Source organism: Vanessa atalanta, chromosome Z (genome assembly GCF_905147765.1).
Source record: "Vanessa atalanta chromosome Z, ilVanAtal1.2, whole genome shotgun sequence".
Classification (NCBI taxonomy): domain Eukaryota; kingdom Metazoa; phylum Arthropoda; class Insecta; order Lepidoptera; family Nymphalidae; genus Vanessa; species Vanessa atalanta.
In genome coordinates this window covers 1,446,852-1,464,537 of record NC_061902.1, presented here as the reverse complement: position 1 = coordinate 1,464,537, position 17,686 = coordinate 1,446,852, and the positions used below count along the sequence as shown (strand labels likewise).

At 33.5% G+C, this 17,686-nt stretch overlaps 1 protein-coding gene across 3 annotated transcripts in view; it reads left to right on the top strand.

Annotated features, from left to right (window-relative positions):
* LOC125076134 (forkhead box protein L2-like) overlaps positions 1–17,686 on the top strand; it is a 105,753-nt gene that overhangs the window by 60,343 nt on the left and 27,724 nt on the right. For 2 of the 3 annotated variants that reach the window (XM_047688107.1, XM_047688109.1), the window contains exons 4-6: positions 15,474–15,624; positions 15,845–16,179; positions 16,811–17,027. In XM_047688107.1, coding sequence (XP_047544063.1) covers positions 15,474–15,624; positions 15,845–16,179; positions 16,811–17,027 — 703 coding nt within the window. The remainder of the gene's footprint in view (positions 1–15,473; positions 15,625–15,844; positions 16,180–16,810; positions 17,028–17,686) is intronic. The other variant, XM_047688108.1, reaches the window with a different exon arrangement.

The window sequence follows — 17,686 nt, the reverse complement described above, 5'->3', positions numbered from 1 at the left end:
GTGCCAAATTGACTATCAGTACATCGAAGTGCTGAAATGCTTGTATGAAAACGCCACTATGTCAGTCCGACTACAGGACCAGAACTCGAAACCTATTCAACTGCAGCGAGGAGTGAGACAGGGAGACGTTATTTCTCCGAAACTGTTCACTGCTGCTTTGGAAGATGATTTCAAGCTTCTGGATTGGAAAGGATCTGGCATCAACATTAACGGCGAGTATATCAGTCACCTTCGGTTTGCTGATATAGTATATATTCAGTTATATAGGTTCGGTAGTATATTCGGTTGATATAGTAGTCATGGCTGAAACCATGGAAGACCTAACCACAATGCTCGATGACCTGGGTAACGCCTCCGAACGAGTGGGTCTTAAAATGAACATGGATAAGACGAAGATTATGTCGAACATCCATGTTGTGCCCACTCCCATAAAAATCGGTGAATTTACACTCGAAGTTGTTGATGACTACATATACCTGGGACAAACGATCCAATTAGGTAAGTCCAACTTTGATAAAGAGGTCAACCGTCGAATCCAACTCGGCTGGGCAGCGTTCGGGAAGCTACGCAAAATCTTCTCGTCCCATATACCGCAATGTCTCAAGACAAAAGTCTTTGACCAGTGTGTGTTGCCAGTGATGACTTACGGCTCTTCACAATGGGCCTCATAAGAAGGCTCAAGGTCACCCAAAGGGCAATGGAGAGGGCTATGCTCGGAGTTTCTCTGCGAGATCGAATCAGGAATGAGGACATCCGCAGAAGAACTAAGGTCACCGACATAGCCCGAAGAATTGCCACACTTAAGTGGCAGTGGGCGGGGCACATTGCTCGATGGCCGATGGGGCCGACGAGTTCTCGAATGGCGACTATGGACCGGTAGACGCAGCGTGGGTAGGCCCCTCACAAGGTGGTCCGACGACCTGGTGAAGGTCGCGGGAAGCCGCTGGTTGCAGGCTGCACAGGACCGGTCGTTGTGGCGATCTTTGGGGGAGGCCTATGTCCAGCAGTGGACGTCCTTCGGCTGATATGTATGTATGTATTCAAGGAACCGATTGATTATAAAACATTAAAATATTAAAATAAGTACGTAATTCTACTTTTTTTCTTTAATTTTAAATATTTGTTTGAAATTATGTTTCAAAGGTGTTTGCGAGAGTCTAGATATCATTTAATAGAGTATTATATTGATTTTAATTTTGAAAAAAAATACAGTAAATTGATGGTTTTCTCGCCCTGCTTCAGCATTGGTTATGCATGATATTTTGCTTTTGATGTATTTCATGCACAGATAATTAAAATATAGTTTTGATGTCCAAAACATTTTTTTTGTTTTCCAAAAAGAGGTTTAATATTTTTATATGGTAAATCCAGCTGATTTCCGTACGTCGATAAAGCTCATTACTTGAGCTATATACGCTTTATCTGGAACCGTATAAGAGATAATTTAATTAATTATATTTTAAATTTTTAAGTGAAAAGCATATATCCTTAAATACTTGTAAACATACATAAGTATATAAATACGTCTAATAAATTAATACGTCCCAATAATTCCAAAACAGAGTTAAAGAGGTTTCCAATGTGGATTTGGATTTTTAAATCCAAAATATAATTGTCAAGATTTTAATTTATTTATTTATAATAAGTGGTTACCACTACCGATAAAAATTGACCAACCAACTATAGGAACGAAGATGATATGTCCCTTGTGCCTGTGCTCGGGCGCACTTACTCTTCAAACACAAAAATACTTGTGTTGTAAATAAATACTTGAATGGCGTGCCTCCTGTGACAAAACTGACAGAAACCTGAGAAGTAAATACCAGCGTTGTATTTAAATTTGCCTTTCATTGCCCAAAGACGTTTTATATGCCTTTAAATTCTCGATATCGTAAAAGTACATGTAAAAATGTTATTTATGTACACTAGTATTTGTTTTCGAGGTTATCAGGTGTAGCTGCTAGCTTTGTTTCCAATTTAAAATGTACTTTTTCGTTTCACAGCAAATATGCACGTGTAAATTACAGATCATAACAACGTTCAAGTATTTTATGGAAAATGATGCAACATTAACGAAATTTTTGAATCTTTCTGCCGTTGTATCGAACTATTAATTAAATTCTTTTCATTGAATAACTCTATTAGCGCCTACTTTGATTTATACTGTAATTAATTTTTAACAGACGATGGCAAAGTTATTGACGGCGAGGTCTTTTGTTGAAACATTAAAACGTTCGTATTTCCGTCGAATGTATTAACCATTAAGATATCATAGAAATATCTAAGCGTACTAAAGATATATTTTCGCAATTTTAAACAAAGTATATTTGTATTAACTGCCGAATAAACACTACGGACTGATAATATAAAGGGAGTTCATCTTTATTATAGGAAATCGTACATTAATAATGGACCCGTCCTGATAAATTATGTCAACACAACGGTTTCGTCAATAGCGCAATTGTGTGATGTACACCTCTACGTCATACTGCGTTAAACCATATTAAATGTCTAACACTGCTTTACCGTAAATAGTCTGTAAACAAATATAGTTCGAATTTACAAGATATATTTATGACGTGTGTGCTTGGTATTATTATTTGTTTAATAAATCGAATGAAGCAATAATATATTTATTAATATATAGAGATAGGGTATATTATAGGCAGAGGCAAAATAGTTTAGTACTTTTTTTCTTTGTTTATCTAACAATTTTAGAATTTTTCTAAAAAAAAATATGTAATATCGATACAATATAATTAATTTCTTAAAAGTTTTCGTAAATAATAGTGATTCGAAAAAAAGTTAATTTGTCATATCCCAACTCTTGAAGATTAACGAAAGGAATAAAATTATTAAAACAAGCAACAAGCGTTTACTACGAAACAATCTTTTGATAATAATATATATAATAAATTTAAAAAAAAAAAATACCAGGCTCTCAGCTTTCCACCCAATAGTACCATATCTCGCTCTGTAAATAAAGTTTCATTTACGCTAGGCTTAAAATTACTTTGAAACTTAAAATTTGCATATTTTTTAAATGTTTTACAAATTTCAAAGTATATTATCTAGTGTTTGCAAGCTTTAATTATTCTTAGATAGATGAGCTGTTTCGTTTTTTATATGTGAATTTTTAAGATGAAAACTTTTTCATCATTCAAATATTTAAAAGTAGTATTTTTTATAGGATTAATTAACGTCAAAATTAATTATGCCAGTAAAATCGATAAGGAGAAAAAACAAAATGTATCTACTTTATTCAAGTAGACTTTTACTAGAAATTTTGAATCGTGATTTTACAAAATTTGCTGCGCCGACCCCAAGTTAAATTTTGATAAGGGAGGATGATGATGATATTAAGTGAAGATACCACCGGTTCGGAATGTAGATTCTACCGAGAAGAACCGACCAGCAACTCATTAGTTATTCTTTTTCAACATTTAAAATACAAAATTATGTTAGTAATATTATACATGTATAATTGTATATAACATATCCTGCCTGGAAGCCAACAAGTATTAGTTTCACTTTTTTATCATTTATAGAATATCATTCTTGTATTGAATCTTGCTTTTTTATTTATCGGTTTTTTTAACAAATGGTTTGAATTTATGAATCGGTAAAGTTAAATTGAAATAAAATCCCATAGACCTTCCATGGAAGAACTTGAAGCTTGATCCAATGCCAGTGTTTCTCGATTGCAGATTGGCGCGATATTTTTGGCAGAATTTATCTACTACAATTCGAAAATACTGCAATAATAAAAGACATATTTATTGATAACAAAATGAAAAAACAATAAAAAATACTTCGGTATCAAAAATATGTTAAAATTTAAACAGAAGTAAATGAAAAACACACATGACCTGATCACGATGTGTTCTATCCACTTCTAATAACCGTCATATAGTTATTAATACTTAATTTCCGCTCTGTCCCTTAATCGCCAAATATAATTAGGAACTTGCAAATGTATGCATGGTGAAATAAATACCAATCGTATCCTCCTTCAAAATACTCATTTTCGAACTTCTATACGTGTCAGTGTAGAATTGGAACATACATATGTCTGAGTGTTACTTCACTTTTTAAATTATCCAGATAGAAGCGTGAGATAGAAGCTTCTTGTTAATAATTTTTTAAAACAAAATATACATTTATTTTAAATATATGGCTAAATTTTTTTAAAAGAATCGATTTCATTTACATTTTCCTCTCGAATACCGCGTTAAGGTGTTCGAATGTTACCTGCGATTTTTACAGTGCAACCGTTGAGCTAATGAGGTCACTTCTCGATCTCATAAATAAAATTTATTCATTCGCATGTGTGAGTGTATTCTCCAAATTAAAAAAAAAAAACTCAATCTTCAACATAAGATAACTATTCGGGATCTATATGAAAAATCATCGTTGCAATAAATAACCAAGTGCAAAGGGGATGGATTTTGATTTGTATCCAGCGAAGCGGTGCTACAAATATTTTGAGTCACGATACTGAAACTTAAACTAAAAATAACTGTCCTTCTAGTTACACGAAATATATTTTACTCGAGTACTTTACTTCATATGTTTTTTTTTATTGTCTTCATAATTGTAATTTTCTTTTGTTTCAATTAAATTCACAAATGTTTCTATCTCATACGCACACACATACAATACACACACAGACATCTACAGATTTTAACTAAAAATGAATTGTAAAGATTTATGCAAAGTATATTTTGTATCAAATCTATAGTAAAATTATTTACTTAGGGTTCCAATGATATAAGAATATAATAAAACAATTCTATGATTAAATTTAAATTAAAAACAAATGCACTTCGCAGGCAGACTCAACATGCAGCTTATGCTACTTACTGGCGTTTTATATTTTATATTTTTACTGAACATCAGCAGATCTTCGCTGGACTTCAAGCTCATCGTTTTCTTGTAGCCCACACGGACTTTTTCATTTTAAAATCCATCAATTTCATTCATAAATAATATCTAAATAATCCCTTTAATCCTATTTACTGCGATCCAGTGGGCCCTCAGAGAGAGTAGCCTCGGCGACTCTGATATCGCGTTTATGTATAAACGTTTTGAGGCTGTGCTCTAGTGATTAGTATGGATTATGTAGTAACTAGCTGAACCTACTTTACCCGCACGAAATTTATAAAACACAAACTTCCAAACCACGTTGTACCCCTTATGGATGAAGTTTCCTAAAATCAGTTCTTAGCGGATGTCTACATCCTATAAGAAACCACCCAAATTTCAAATTTGTAGGTGTTACAGTTACTGAGGTTTCGTTATATATATATATATATAAATTAAGCAACGTTTTTCAATAAGAAAAAATGTCTAATTACATACATTTAGCTGCGGCATTAACTTCTCAAGCCTATCAATGACATTTCTCCGTTGATATAACATTTCCAAACGTATAAGAACATTCCTGGAAAATGTTTGAGCTTTTCCACGAAACCAAACATGATTTTATCAGGTATAGCTCGCTGAATATTACAGGATCACTGTCTAGATTCTCACTAGTACGATCGAAGTTGAATGTTGAAAGATTTTCAAAAACAATAGTATTTTATTAGAATTCAGGAATTCTAAAGAACAAATTCAAAGTTGAAATGGTTTCGGACTGCACATTCATTGGCTTTGCACGTATATTACATCTCGCTAGTGACACCGGCATAATTTTTCTTCAATGTGTAATTATGCAGAGCCGAGATGGCCCAGTGGTTAGAACGCGTGCATCTTAGCCGATGATTTCGGGTTCAAACTCAGGCAGGCACCAATGAATTTTCATGTGCTTAATTTGTGTTTATAATTCATCTCGTGCTCGGCGGTGAAGGAAAACATCGTGAGGATACCTGCATGTGTCTAATTTCAACGAAATTCTGCCACATGTGTATTCCGCCAACCCGCATTGGAGCAGCGTGGTGGAATATGCTCCAAACCTTCTCCTCAAAGGGAGAGGAGGCCTTTATCCCAGCAGTGGGAAAAAGTTGTGGCAGTTAAGCACATGAAAATTCAGTGGTGCCTGGATGGGTTTGAACCCGAAATCAGCGGTTAAGATGCACGCGTTCTAACCACTGGGCAATCTCGGCTCACTGATTATTAATGTATTGAATTTCTAAGTTAAGTAAAAAAAAACATTAATGGATACAATAATATATGTATAAATGATAAAAATCATGAAGTTATAAGTTATTTTCAGTAATGCGTTTATTGATTAAATATTATTTCAATTAGAGTCGCTACGAATAGTTTAATCCACCGAGAGCGAGGATTGCAATATATATTTTTGTCTTGTAATTATGATTTTAATCCTTTTTTTTTAATTATCTCAACTCAATTCGATTGTATTGAATACGATAAATTATTGTATAAAAATATAGGCATAATGTAATACTTCATTTCTCATTAAAAAATCTTAGTAGTATATAAGAATATCGGATACGAACCGAATATTCCTTGCTCTACTTTTATCGAAATGAAAAAAAAAAAAACAAATCGAATGAATATTCTAAATTTAAAAATAGGCTAAATTTCGTTCGAGTAATTTTTACCGCTTATTATCTAACGTCTATAGTAACCTTACCTAGAACTTTGCATTATAAAGCTTTATTGTTTAAAAGAACAATCGCCCTTTGTATTGCTATCGGTATTAAGCCCGGGTAACACATACGTAATCGTAAAAATGTGTCAAAGTCTGATTTAATTGCCCGACAATTAGTTCGTTCTACGGCTTAACTTTTTTAAATTTAAATTATTTTGAAAGGAGTTCTTAATTGTTCTTTTCTTTTTTAATATATTGATTTCTTTGTCTACGGAGTCGAAACTTATAATACAAGAAAACTGATAATAAAGTCGTAGCATTATGAAAATTCAATTTATTATACACGTTACTGATTATGTAGAATAGTGAGATTAGAATACTAATTACTATCACTATTATTATTATTGATAGTCACTTTCCATCATGTGAGCCTCGTGCTCGTTTGCCACCTATGACATAAAAAAGTAAAGAGTACATTTGTGCTTGTATAATCTCTATTTTTTTTAAGTAAAACGTCCTTAGAAATTTTGCGATTTAAATCTCAACGAAATGAAAATGGTTCAAAACAAAGATATAATTTTTTTTTTCATCCAATCTGTCAAACAGTTTGTCAAATAGTCTTTCATGAAAATGGCTGCCACTAACGAATGAGTCAGGAATACATAATCTTTACTTTACTTTAATGAAGCATAAAATAATTATAAATGCTAATTTGAATGATGATGTACTTATTATCGTTTATTATTTTATGTGGGTACCTTATTTTAGTAACATTCTTAAATATCGCAGTTTTTCATAAGACAGAAATAATATCGCATGTCTAAACAAGTACATATGTATCTTATATATATTCCGTATTTATATTAATCCACAGATAATTCTCAATACAATTTTCTAGGTGAATAATTATGCCCTAAGGTCGTCACCTCACCCCCTCAAATGTCGCTAATTGGAGCTTGTATATCTTGCCCGGGGGCTGTGAGGTATGCATTTACAGATGTTTTATACGATCTTTTAACATATTTCTGTTTTAATTTAATTGAATAGAACAACGAACTTCAATTTCCGTCGATTTTTGCAGGTAAATACTTGACAAATGAATTGTAATCATTGCCATTTGTTCGTCTTAAGTGGTGTGGTAACTGGTACCCATAGATATTGGTGGTATAAGAAATAGTAACCATCGCTTACAGAGTGGGTGTCATTTATTTATTATTATTTAAATCATATTAAATTATAAGTTTATATTTAATTTTTTTTATACAAATGTCAATTGATGAATCCTTACTGATGGCTGGGTAGTGGTGAGACTCAAAGAGATGCGCAAATAAGTTCAAACACTGATCGTTCAGTTTCATCACTAGGATGGCAAATATAAACACAATTAAAGTTAGTTCAGGCGCAGAATCAACGGTTTTATTTGGGGCACATGTCAACTGTCCTGGAACTCCAGAATGCTGTCAATAGCTTACAATTACAATATACTGACTTATTGACTTTGCGGATTCCGAAATTCCCTCGAAATGATCAACGTTATTATGAACTTACATAATATTAAATTCGTAATAATTAATTTGTGTTTTAACTGCAATTATTCCTACTTCGTTATAAACATACCGAAGGGAGTCTCAAAAACGCATAAACGAAACGATCAGCGTGTTCGCGTTTTGTATTTACCCGAAATGTATTTGTAAACGATGAAATGTACTCTTATTTAATTTACAAAACATAAATCAAAATCATATATCTGCTATTGTATGCACCACGCACGAAATCATTGGATAATTTAAATTGAACCACGACGTAGACAATTGCTCGTTTGTAAACACACACCAGACTACATAATTTTTTTTTAAATAAATTTCGATATAATTTACAGGTTCATAGGCAATTATTACGTGTAGTTTTTTTATTAAATAAAGAAAGTTCTTTTCTTTATTTAATATAACGAATGACGTCATCTATTCGACGTCATACGATCAAATTCTTCGTCGAATTTTACTTACCCACAGAATACGTTTTGAAGAGTGGGCTTGTTGATATAATTAAAACTTAGTTACTCTAGTATAATAGAAATGTCTAAACCTTCGGTATTGAATGCCCCAACAAACTTTACTCTATTCCAATCGAAGTAGGACTAAATATAATTAAAAAAAGAACTAGATTTACATTATCCATTTGATTTGCTAATAGCTCTGATATATTATGCGATACAAGTTCACAACTTCGTCTTCAACTTAAACTCGATCTCAACCAATGACATCGCGTCGATTCAATTCCAAAATTGTTTATAATATTTCACCTTGCTTGCAATTGAAATAGATTACAATTCAAACTATGTCATATCGTAAAGTTCTTGAAGCCACTGTAGTACAGCAGTAGGGTCATATTAAAATATACGTCATATATATTTAAAAAAAATAACAGCATATGTGGGTTATAACATATTAGACGGCTTATAAATCTACAGTCCTATGTGTTATCTGCTGTATGTACCTGAGCCCGTTTTCCTAATACTCGATTCAGTTGAAAATTGACACGTAGTTTTTTACGAGATGCCTAACTTATCACTCTATGAAAATATTCAATAATATTATAAAATTCTGGGTTGATATGGTATGATATGATAATTGTCTAAATATATATTCTGTTGAATTTTATATGAATCATGACACATTTATAGTATGATTAGCTTCATTCCGCGGCTTCGCCTGCGTGTTAGGGCGGATGCAGGTGTGTGGTAAAACTTATGTTCTATTCCAGACTATATCACTTAACAAATTTCATCATCAGATCCGTTCAGCTATATACAAACTATCTATACATACATTTATATATACATTTATAATATCAGTAAGATAAGCGATGAAAACTTGGATTTCTATGAAACGTAAATAAAGTTTCAAAGTTTAAAGAAAAACCTCATGTAACTTTTTTTATTAGAAACGAGATTATTGAATTAAGGTATTTTTTAATAGATATTAAAAATGAAAAAAAAAACGGTGAAAAAGGCGATGTCGTGGGAGACAAAGTTGGAACGCAGTTGCTTTCGCTGTGTACATAAAATGTAATAAGAATAAATTTACAACGTTTGAGAATAATTGAATGATAATGACAAATTTTTAATAAAAATTTAGTTTTAATATATAAATAGGCTTAAATAATATCATATAAAACTAGGGAAAGAGGGGGAAAAGTTGACTGAAAAGAGTTTTGCCCCCATCAGGTTTTTTCCTCATTTGATAATATTTGTCAGTTCTCTTTGCTACAAGCCACGTTCTTCTTCGCGAAAAAAACTTTGTTCCAAAAACAAGCTATTGGCTCTTTAAATAATGTATGATTAATAACCTTGAACATACATACGGACTAAACAATACTTAAACTTGTTATACAAACAAGCTTTTGAATAGATTTCAATATTAACTATTAAGAAGAAACATAAATAAAAAAAAGTATTAAATAAGAATAATTTATATTGAGTTCTTAGCAACATGGATCAAAATTAAAAATAGTTACTGTTCAAGACCGCGCGGAATGTTGGCCAAACTGCTTTCCCCTTTAAATCGTGATTTCGAAAATAATCAGCCCAATGCAAAAATATATCAGCCCTTACAAGTTGCAATTAGACGAGGTGTTATTTGTTTTAGTAAATTTAACGCGGCCAAAATAGGCCTGGTGGTAAGTGGTCACCATACATTGTCAATTTCTTACATCGCCACCCTTGGGAACCACAATCTTACGTCATCATCGCTTCAAACCTGAACGCAACGATACTTAATATCGCTGCTTAGTGGTGGTAGTTGCGATGAGTGGGTACTACCAAATAGTAAATAAAGAAGAATCAAGGCACTGGAATATTTGCCTTTAAATTTATATAAATCGCCATGAACAGGACTAAGACATTACCGCAAAAGTAAGGTGTTGCAAGACATTTTGCAACGGAAGCGACAAAAATATACAAGGCAAACATACATATCGGTTACATTCTTTTTTCAAACGTGTATACTGCCTCAGACTTCGCAGCTGTTTATATAAAAATGCCACAGGATAGTGATTGAATCTCAAATCTATTCTTAGGAATATTAAGAAATGTCTGATAATTTTCACATCATACCCGTAACATACTTCAACAAAACTGAAAGTCCATATTACAAGAGCCTGGGTAATTCTCGCCGAACTAACGTTTCACAATTGTTATTTGTTATTAATTTCGCGAACGATACGGCTGTAATGTTTTATAAATACGCATTGTTCATAGCATACAATGCCCTGGCGGCGTTCGAACATGATACGGACCCTATACTGTCTGACGCATTCTTTGAGTGGAAAGTGTTCGCATTTTTACATAGAATATATTTATTATATATGTTACCGCATTATTATAAATACCGATCGATCACAGTTGTAATATAATTATACAAACCTAACCAGTGGAAATTTAAAGTCAATGCTCTGTTTACAAATTTTAAATTATAGCGTCCAGTGACGTAGTCATTATAATATAACAAAATAAGCGATTTAAAAACAGCTATCTTCTGAATTACGCAAAAATATTGTTATAATTACATTATTATTTATGTTTAAATGTCTACGATTTTCGTTAAGTCCTAATTAATCTAGCAGAATCGAATTTTAACGTATTGAAGTTTGCCAAAGACAATGTTAAATGTTATAAAAGCGAGTGTAAGACTTACGCGATCCATTTAGTGCAGGGATTTTTTTTCATTATATTTTAGAATTAGTAGAGAACACTCCCTAATAAATCTGACCTAAGAAGACTTTAACATTCTCACTAAAGTTTGTTGCCCTATATAAAAAATCTACACTTTTTCAATAATAAACATGAATATTTCCATAAACTACAAAGAAGAATATAAGTAAAATAATTATAACAATTATCAAAAATCAATTATTTATTAGCATAGCCATTACTCACTGCCCGCTCCGACTTGTTATATTTAAATGTTTGGTGTCTATTTAAAATTTACTTTTAGATGTTGTTGAAACTACAGCAATAAGTACATTCCATTTCTAATATTATTAGGCATAATTTTTATGCATCAATATCGTCTCATTCCACAATAAAAAAAACAGTTTACGTAATTACACACAAATATGACATTGTACATTTTACACACACAAATGCAACTGCAACACATATATACGAAAAACTGGTAATTCTGTTAACGGATTTCGAATTTCAAATGTCTGCCTTCAGTCATACTTGCAGCAGGGCAATGTTAGCCGGGCTATCAGCTTTATCTGGATTACCTTATATGTTGGCTAACAAAGCTTGGAGCATAAATTGAACATTTCTTATGTGAATATTATGTTGCAGTCCGGGCGTTTTGTAGGTTGGTAAAGCTCGTTAGGAGGCATCGGATTTTGTGTGCGAACTGAAAGTCTATGGATATATCAAAACGAAATCGGTGGTGTAACTTACATGTGTACAAATGACTTTTATATTTTTGTGTGGTTTATTTATTAGTCTGAATATCATGAGACTCGAAATCCGGTCGAGACACTAAAAAGTGTCGGTTTATTTCCGTGTACAAATTCAGAAATATAGTTAGTTGGGCTTATAATTGCGTGCTTCGGAATAACGTTAAAACATTGTTCCTGCGCCTGATAACTTTTTTTCCGCTGAAAGAAAGCATTACGCGTTTCCCCCACATGATGTGGGGCTCGTCGGTGCTGAAGGCTACGGAATACCCACTAAAAAAGCAGCGGTACCCACTCCGACTTTTGGGGGGACGTCACGGGATCGCTTGCGCATACTACCGTGACGTCATGACGGTAGGCCCAACTCTGCGGGCCTCGAATTCCTAGGGGATAATAGGGGTAGAGATACGGGGAGACCCGGTCCCACCTCCTCGAGGTGCTTAACAAGATAAGCAGCAAGAATCATTTCGAAGAGTTTGCCCTACTCATTCAGCAGCACAATCGGCCTGCATGCCGAAGAAGAGTCTGGTGGACCCCTCCTTCGGCAACAGGACCAATTTTCCCTCTTTATATAGCTTTAGGAACCGTCCACTGGAAAGACACTCGTCAAACAGTTCCCGAAGCCTTCCTCCTAGGTGTTTCATGGCGTCACGTCTTGGAACTCCATCTGGACCCAGCCCAGCGCTGGGCCACACGTCAATAGTCACGGAGCGAGGGGCCACATTTGGTGAACGTGCGATAATAAATTTTTGTATACTAAATATTGTCAAATGTCTACGCGAATACTAGACTTTTATAGATACGTCACCGTAATCAAGTTAGTTAAATAGTCCGCGACGACGTGCCCCACTATTTCGTGAGAGTAAAACGCGGGGTGCGGATAGTTCAAACTATGTTAGTCTCGAGTCAACCACGGCTCGATGTACAAGGCTACTTACATTCACTTTGCCATGGATAATGTCATCGGTGAAGTTTATCTAATTAATTTTCTAGTATTATTTTTTCTAACACAAGTTTTTAATGATAAACGTATGAAAAATTATTCGAAGTATGTAATACATAGTAGTCTCGAATAATGTTTACTATAAATCGGATTCGGAAAATATACCGACTTCCAGGAAATTAGCAATGCAGAAGTAGCTATCCGCAAGTAATATTTTATTTGTAAAAATAAAAACAACTCAGAGAGACCGAAGTCCATGACTTTTGGAATAGTTTCACTGCATTACGCTAGATCCTTTATCACCGGGCCCTGAACCCAAAACTCGAAACTCATAATTGACGTTTGAGGTAATACGTTGAAAAAAAGAGTCACCGAGTTCTGTATAAAAAAAGTGTACATTCATATCAGACATAACTATATGTAGTATATTATATACTTATATGTTGGTACATGGGTATTTATTTTTTAAGCTTATTCGAACTTATTTTGGACTTATGAATATTTCGTTTGATGCAAACATTAATGCGAATTTAAAATTAAATATTTCTGTTTTACAAAATCGTATTTCGCTGTCGTTAAGGTTGATATAATCTCTGATATCATCCAATATTATAATATTCGACCTGTTAAAATGTGGTGCAATTATCATAATAAATATTATTTGTGGAGGCCCTTGAAGGTTTTCAATTATAAATAAAATCATTTTATTTTAAATTAAATATTTCAAAAGAAAATACGGAATATTGTACATGGAATAAATAACATCGTCATTTGAAATCAGGAATATGTAGTAGAGCATATTTCCAGTTGACTATCAATCTTTTCTGTCATTTAACTTAGCGTGTGTATGCCCACACAGATACACTGATCATAGAAATAGAACTCACACTTTAGCAGCACATATTGCACACTTGCACTGTAGCGATTGGAAGAAAAAGTGAGGCGCGTCATCGTGGATTGTACTATCTATAAACAAAATTTTGCGAGATCAATAGCATATCTCATTTGTTACACATTATAATCAAAGTTAATTGCTATTTAAGGAATTCAACGTTACTGAAAATTGTTTTTATTGTCAGTGAAATGTAAAATTAATTGCATATATCTTTCATTGCTGATTTACAAATAAGTGTCGACTGTTTTTACTTCATTGAAATATATCAACGTGAATTCGAAGAAGCTTACAGAGACCTGTAAATTTGTATATGTTTTTGGAATAAATAATATTCATTCAAAAGAATTATTTATTTAAACGTTTCTGCATGAAAAAATGTTACGGATCGCTTTACCTAATATACTCATGATTTTTGATGTAAGTAACAGTATATAATATTAAATAAATGTATATTTTTTTAACAATTTTGGGTTAGTGCAAGAGATTCGCAATAGGTTAGTTCAAGTATAAAGCCAGACGGAAATTAACATTTCAAAAACTCGCGGTAATGCAATGTCAGATTAACTAATTTGGCTGAACACTGAACGCTCGTTGGTCGCCTATCGCGTCAGCATCTGATACCGACCAATCACCGTTTAGATTAATGTCAAACTCATAATCAGATTTCAGTTGTTCGTGAAATTATAGGTTAGGTTATAATAATGCCCAAACGAGATGGTACAAATACATCGAATTATAAAGGCACATTATATGCATAGGTTGTATATTTACAATGATAAGTATTATAGTTACCAGGGGCAAAAATGTTTAGGTTTAAGCGGCTACCAATACTAAGCCACGATTCCAAGAAAGCCGTATTCGGAGGCACGTGCGCGCAGGATCGGCTAAATCGTGCGTATACTTACATTAACATTATGTTTACATTAATAACATAATGTTCCATAGTATGGAATGTATTGTTAAAATCTAATTTCTGGTTAATAACGATATCTAATATTCTGTGACGATGAAACTTAATAGACAATATTTTCTTTTAAAGACCACTTCTTTTAAGCTCTCTTTTTTCATTGTAGGGATGGGCATTACGGACCGCTTATAGCTTGCTAGTGATTATAATAGGACGCTTTATACTTTGTTTTTTAATTGAAGTTTGATGATTGGTTCATTCGAAGGTAATGTTTGGAGGAAATACTTTTTGATATAAAATTTAATGTTATGATTTAATAAAATTTAAAACAGACGTTATAAAAAAAAGTGAAGTACTTGATATAAAAGAGAAAACATATTTTATAGGTAAACAACTGTTATAATTAAAACTTATACAAGCGAAACACGCGCGAGTTGTAATTAATGAAGTTTTTTATAAATAGATCCTTACTTATTATAGACCTTTTGTTTAGAAAGCATGTCTTCTTATTTTTTCCGTCTCATGTATCTTAGGTGAACAGTTAAAAACTAATTAATTATTGAAATACGTAGTGTAGTAATCAGCAATCATTGATTCACGAATAAACATTTAAATCAGTATTCGTACCTTTTAATTTATCCTTTGATGTTTGACTCAAAATTTACTTAAAACCTTATTGTGTTGATTGTCAATTTTGGACTGGTTGTAATATGCAATTATTCACCAGGTACATCGGCGTACGACGGTCGCCTTTGTCTCCAAGACGGCCCCGATACCTCCGAAAACCCCATACTCAAAGGCGATGAGGAGCTATCAAGGGTTTATCAGACTCTAACGTTACCACCTCTATCACGGGAGGAAGGAGCCAACTCCAACAGGTAATGTAAAATCACTGTATGGAATATTTTGAAAATTTATTTATGATACTTTGTAATCGCTGCGAATGTTTTATTAAGCAATTCAAACATCCCAATAATATTAATGCAATCGCGAAGTTATAATGCATATCTAAAGAAGAATAATAACTGTTTTTAAATTGAGTACTTCAAAACGATAATAAGTAAATGGAGTGAATAAATAACAGGGTATTATTTGCAGCAGCGATACAAAGAATAAACCAAATACACCGGCTCCAGCTAGTCCAGGAAGTGCGTCTGAAATGAAGCCCCAGTCGACGACGCCAACTTCGCAGGTCCTCACCAAGCCACCATACTCCTATGTGGCTTTGATAACAATGGCTATACAGAACAGCCAGACTAAACGCGCAACTTTGAGCGAGATTTATTCTTATATCACCAAGGAATTTCCATTCTTTGAGAAGAATAAGAAGGGTTGGCAGAACTCCATCAGGCACAACTTAAGCTTAAACGAGTGCTTCATCAAAGTGCCAAGAGAGGGCGGCGGTGAACGAAAGGGCAACTATTGGACTCTTGGTGAGTTGATATTTGTTCTCGATGCGTGGAAGTGCATTAGAGCTCGGAGTCCACCTAGGTGATGCGTTACTGAGATTGGTTGCGAGTATCTGCGTGCTGTGTATCAAAGGCCCGTTATGTGAAAAACGCGAATCTCATGTTGTACCGTCTTATAAATTTCAATTTTCAAACCCGATTTGCATACACACATCACTCCTCTAATTTGCTTCCGCGCTTTAAAGAACGAAATCATTTTTTGTTTGTTTATCGTTACTAATGTGAAATTTAGTCATAACATTGGTTGCGATTGTATACATACCCTGTTTCTATATGCTATGCGAATAACGTAGCCAGCGAAACTTTGCCGCGCAAAAATGCTCGCGAATACAAATGGAATTTACAAGCTCAACAAATTTTCGGTTTTAATTTATTTAAAGCTTATTGTAATATATATATATATTTTTAATTTCACGATCTATAATTATTGAGCGATAGCTTAATTATATTATTTTCGCAATGCAGCTGCTTGATAACTGTATGTTCGTTTTGCAACGCCTTTGATTTAAATACGAATCCAGTTGATTTGGTTGATTCAATTTATTTTATGACGTTTTTACTGGGTACAGTTTCTGTGAATATAGACTTATTTTAGATCCCCAATGCGTCGATATGTTCGAGAATGGAAATTATAAGAGGAGGCGTAGGATGAAGAGGCCCTTCCGAGCAACGCCCTACCCCAAGACCCTCTTCGGAGAGGGCTACGTGACGCATGTGGGACAGCACCCGCACATGCAGTCGATCTCGCTGGGCCACAGGAACTACTTCGGGTCCACCTCTCCATATCCGCCGTCGTATCCGCGCTACGATACGTAAGTTTGAATTTACAATTTTAGAATTTAATTTATTTCGTTCAGTGAAATACATCCCTTACTGTAACTAACTATCTCATTAAATAAACAGTAAACTCCTCTTATATATAGTATATCATTGAAGAAACTCTACAAAGATCAACAGTAAAGACACGATTTTTTTAATATAAAGGCTAGTTTTTAAGAACGTGTTCTTATTCCATTATTTTAGCAAATCACACATATACTAAGCATTCATTGCATTGTTATATTTTTATGTTTTAAATGATTTTGATTTTTGACATTGCTAATTTTGGGTGTAGCCTGCTGTTATGTCGTAACAACAACGATGCTCTCCCGATAATAAAATCATAACTGATCGAAATCTGTTCAAGGAAGATATTTGAGAAAAAATATTACTGGAGGTATCTATTAACACAATATATCACATAAATATGATTATTAGAATGTTGGTCTGTTTATCTGTTCCTTTGTTACTGCTAATCTCGAAACTGGCGTAACCGATTTGGATGCGGTTTTCAATGATTTATTGTAGTAGCCTTGGGGTAACATATAGCGGTATACATATAGGTAACATTGTTTTATTAAAATCAGGCTGTTGTAGAACCAGAGGTTAAAAACCTTTTTAAAGAGTTTCAGTGGTGTTAAATTTTCCATTT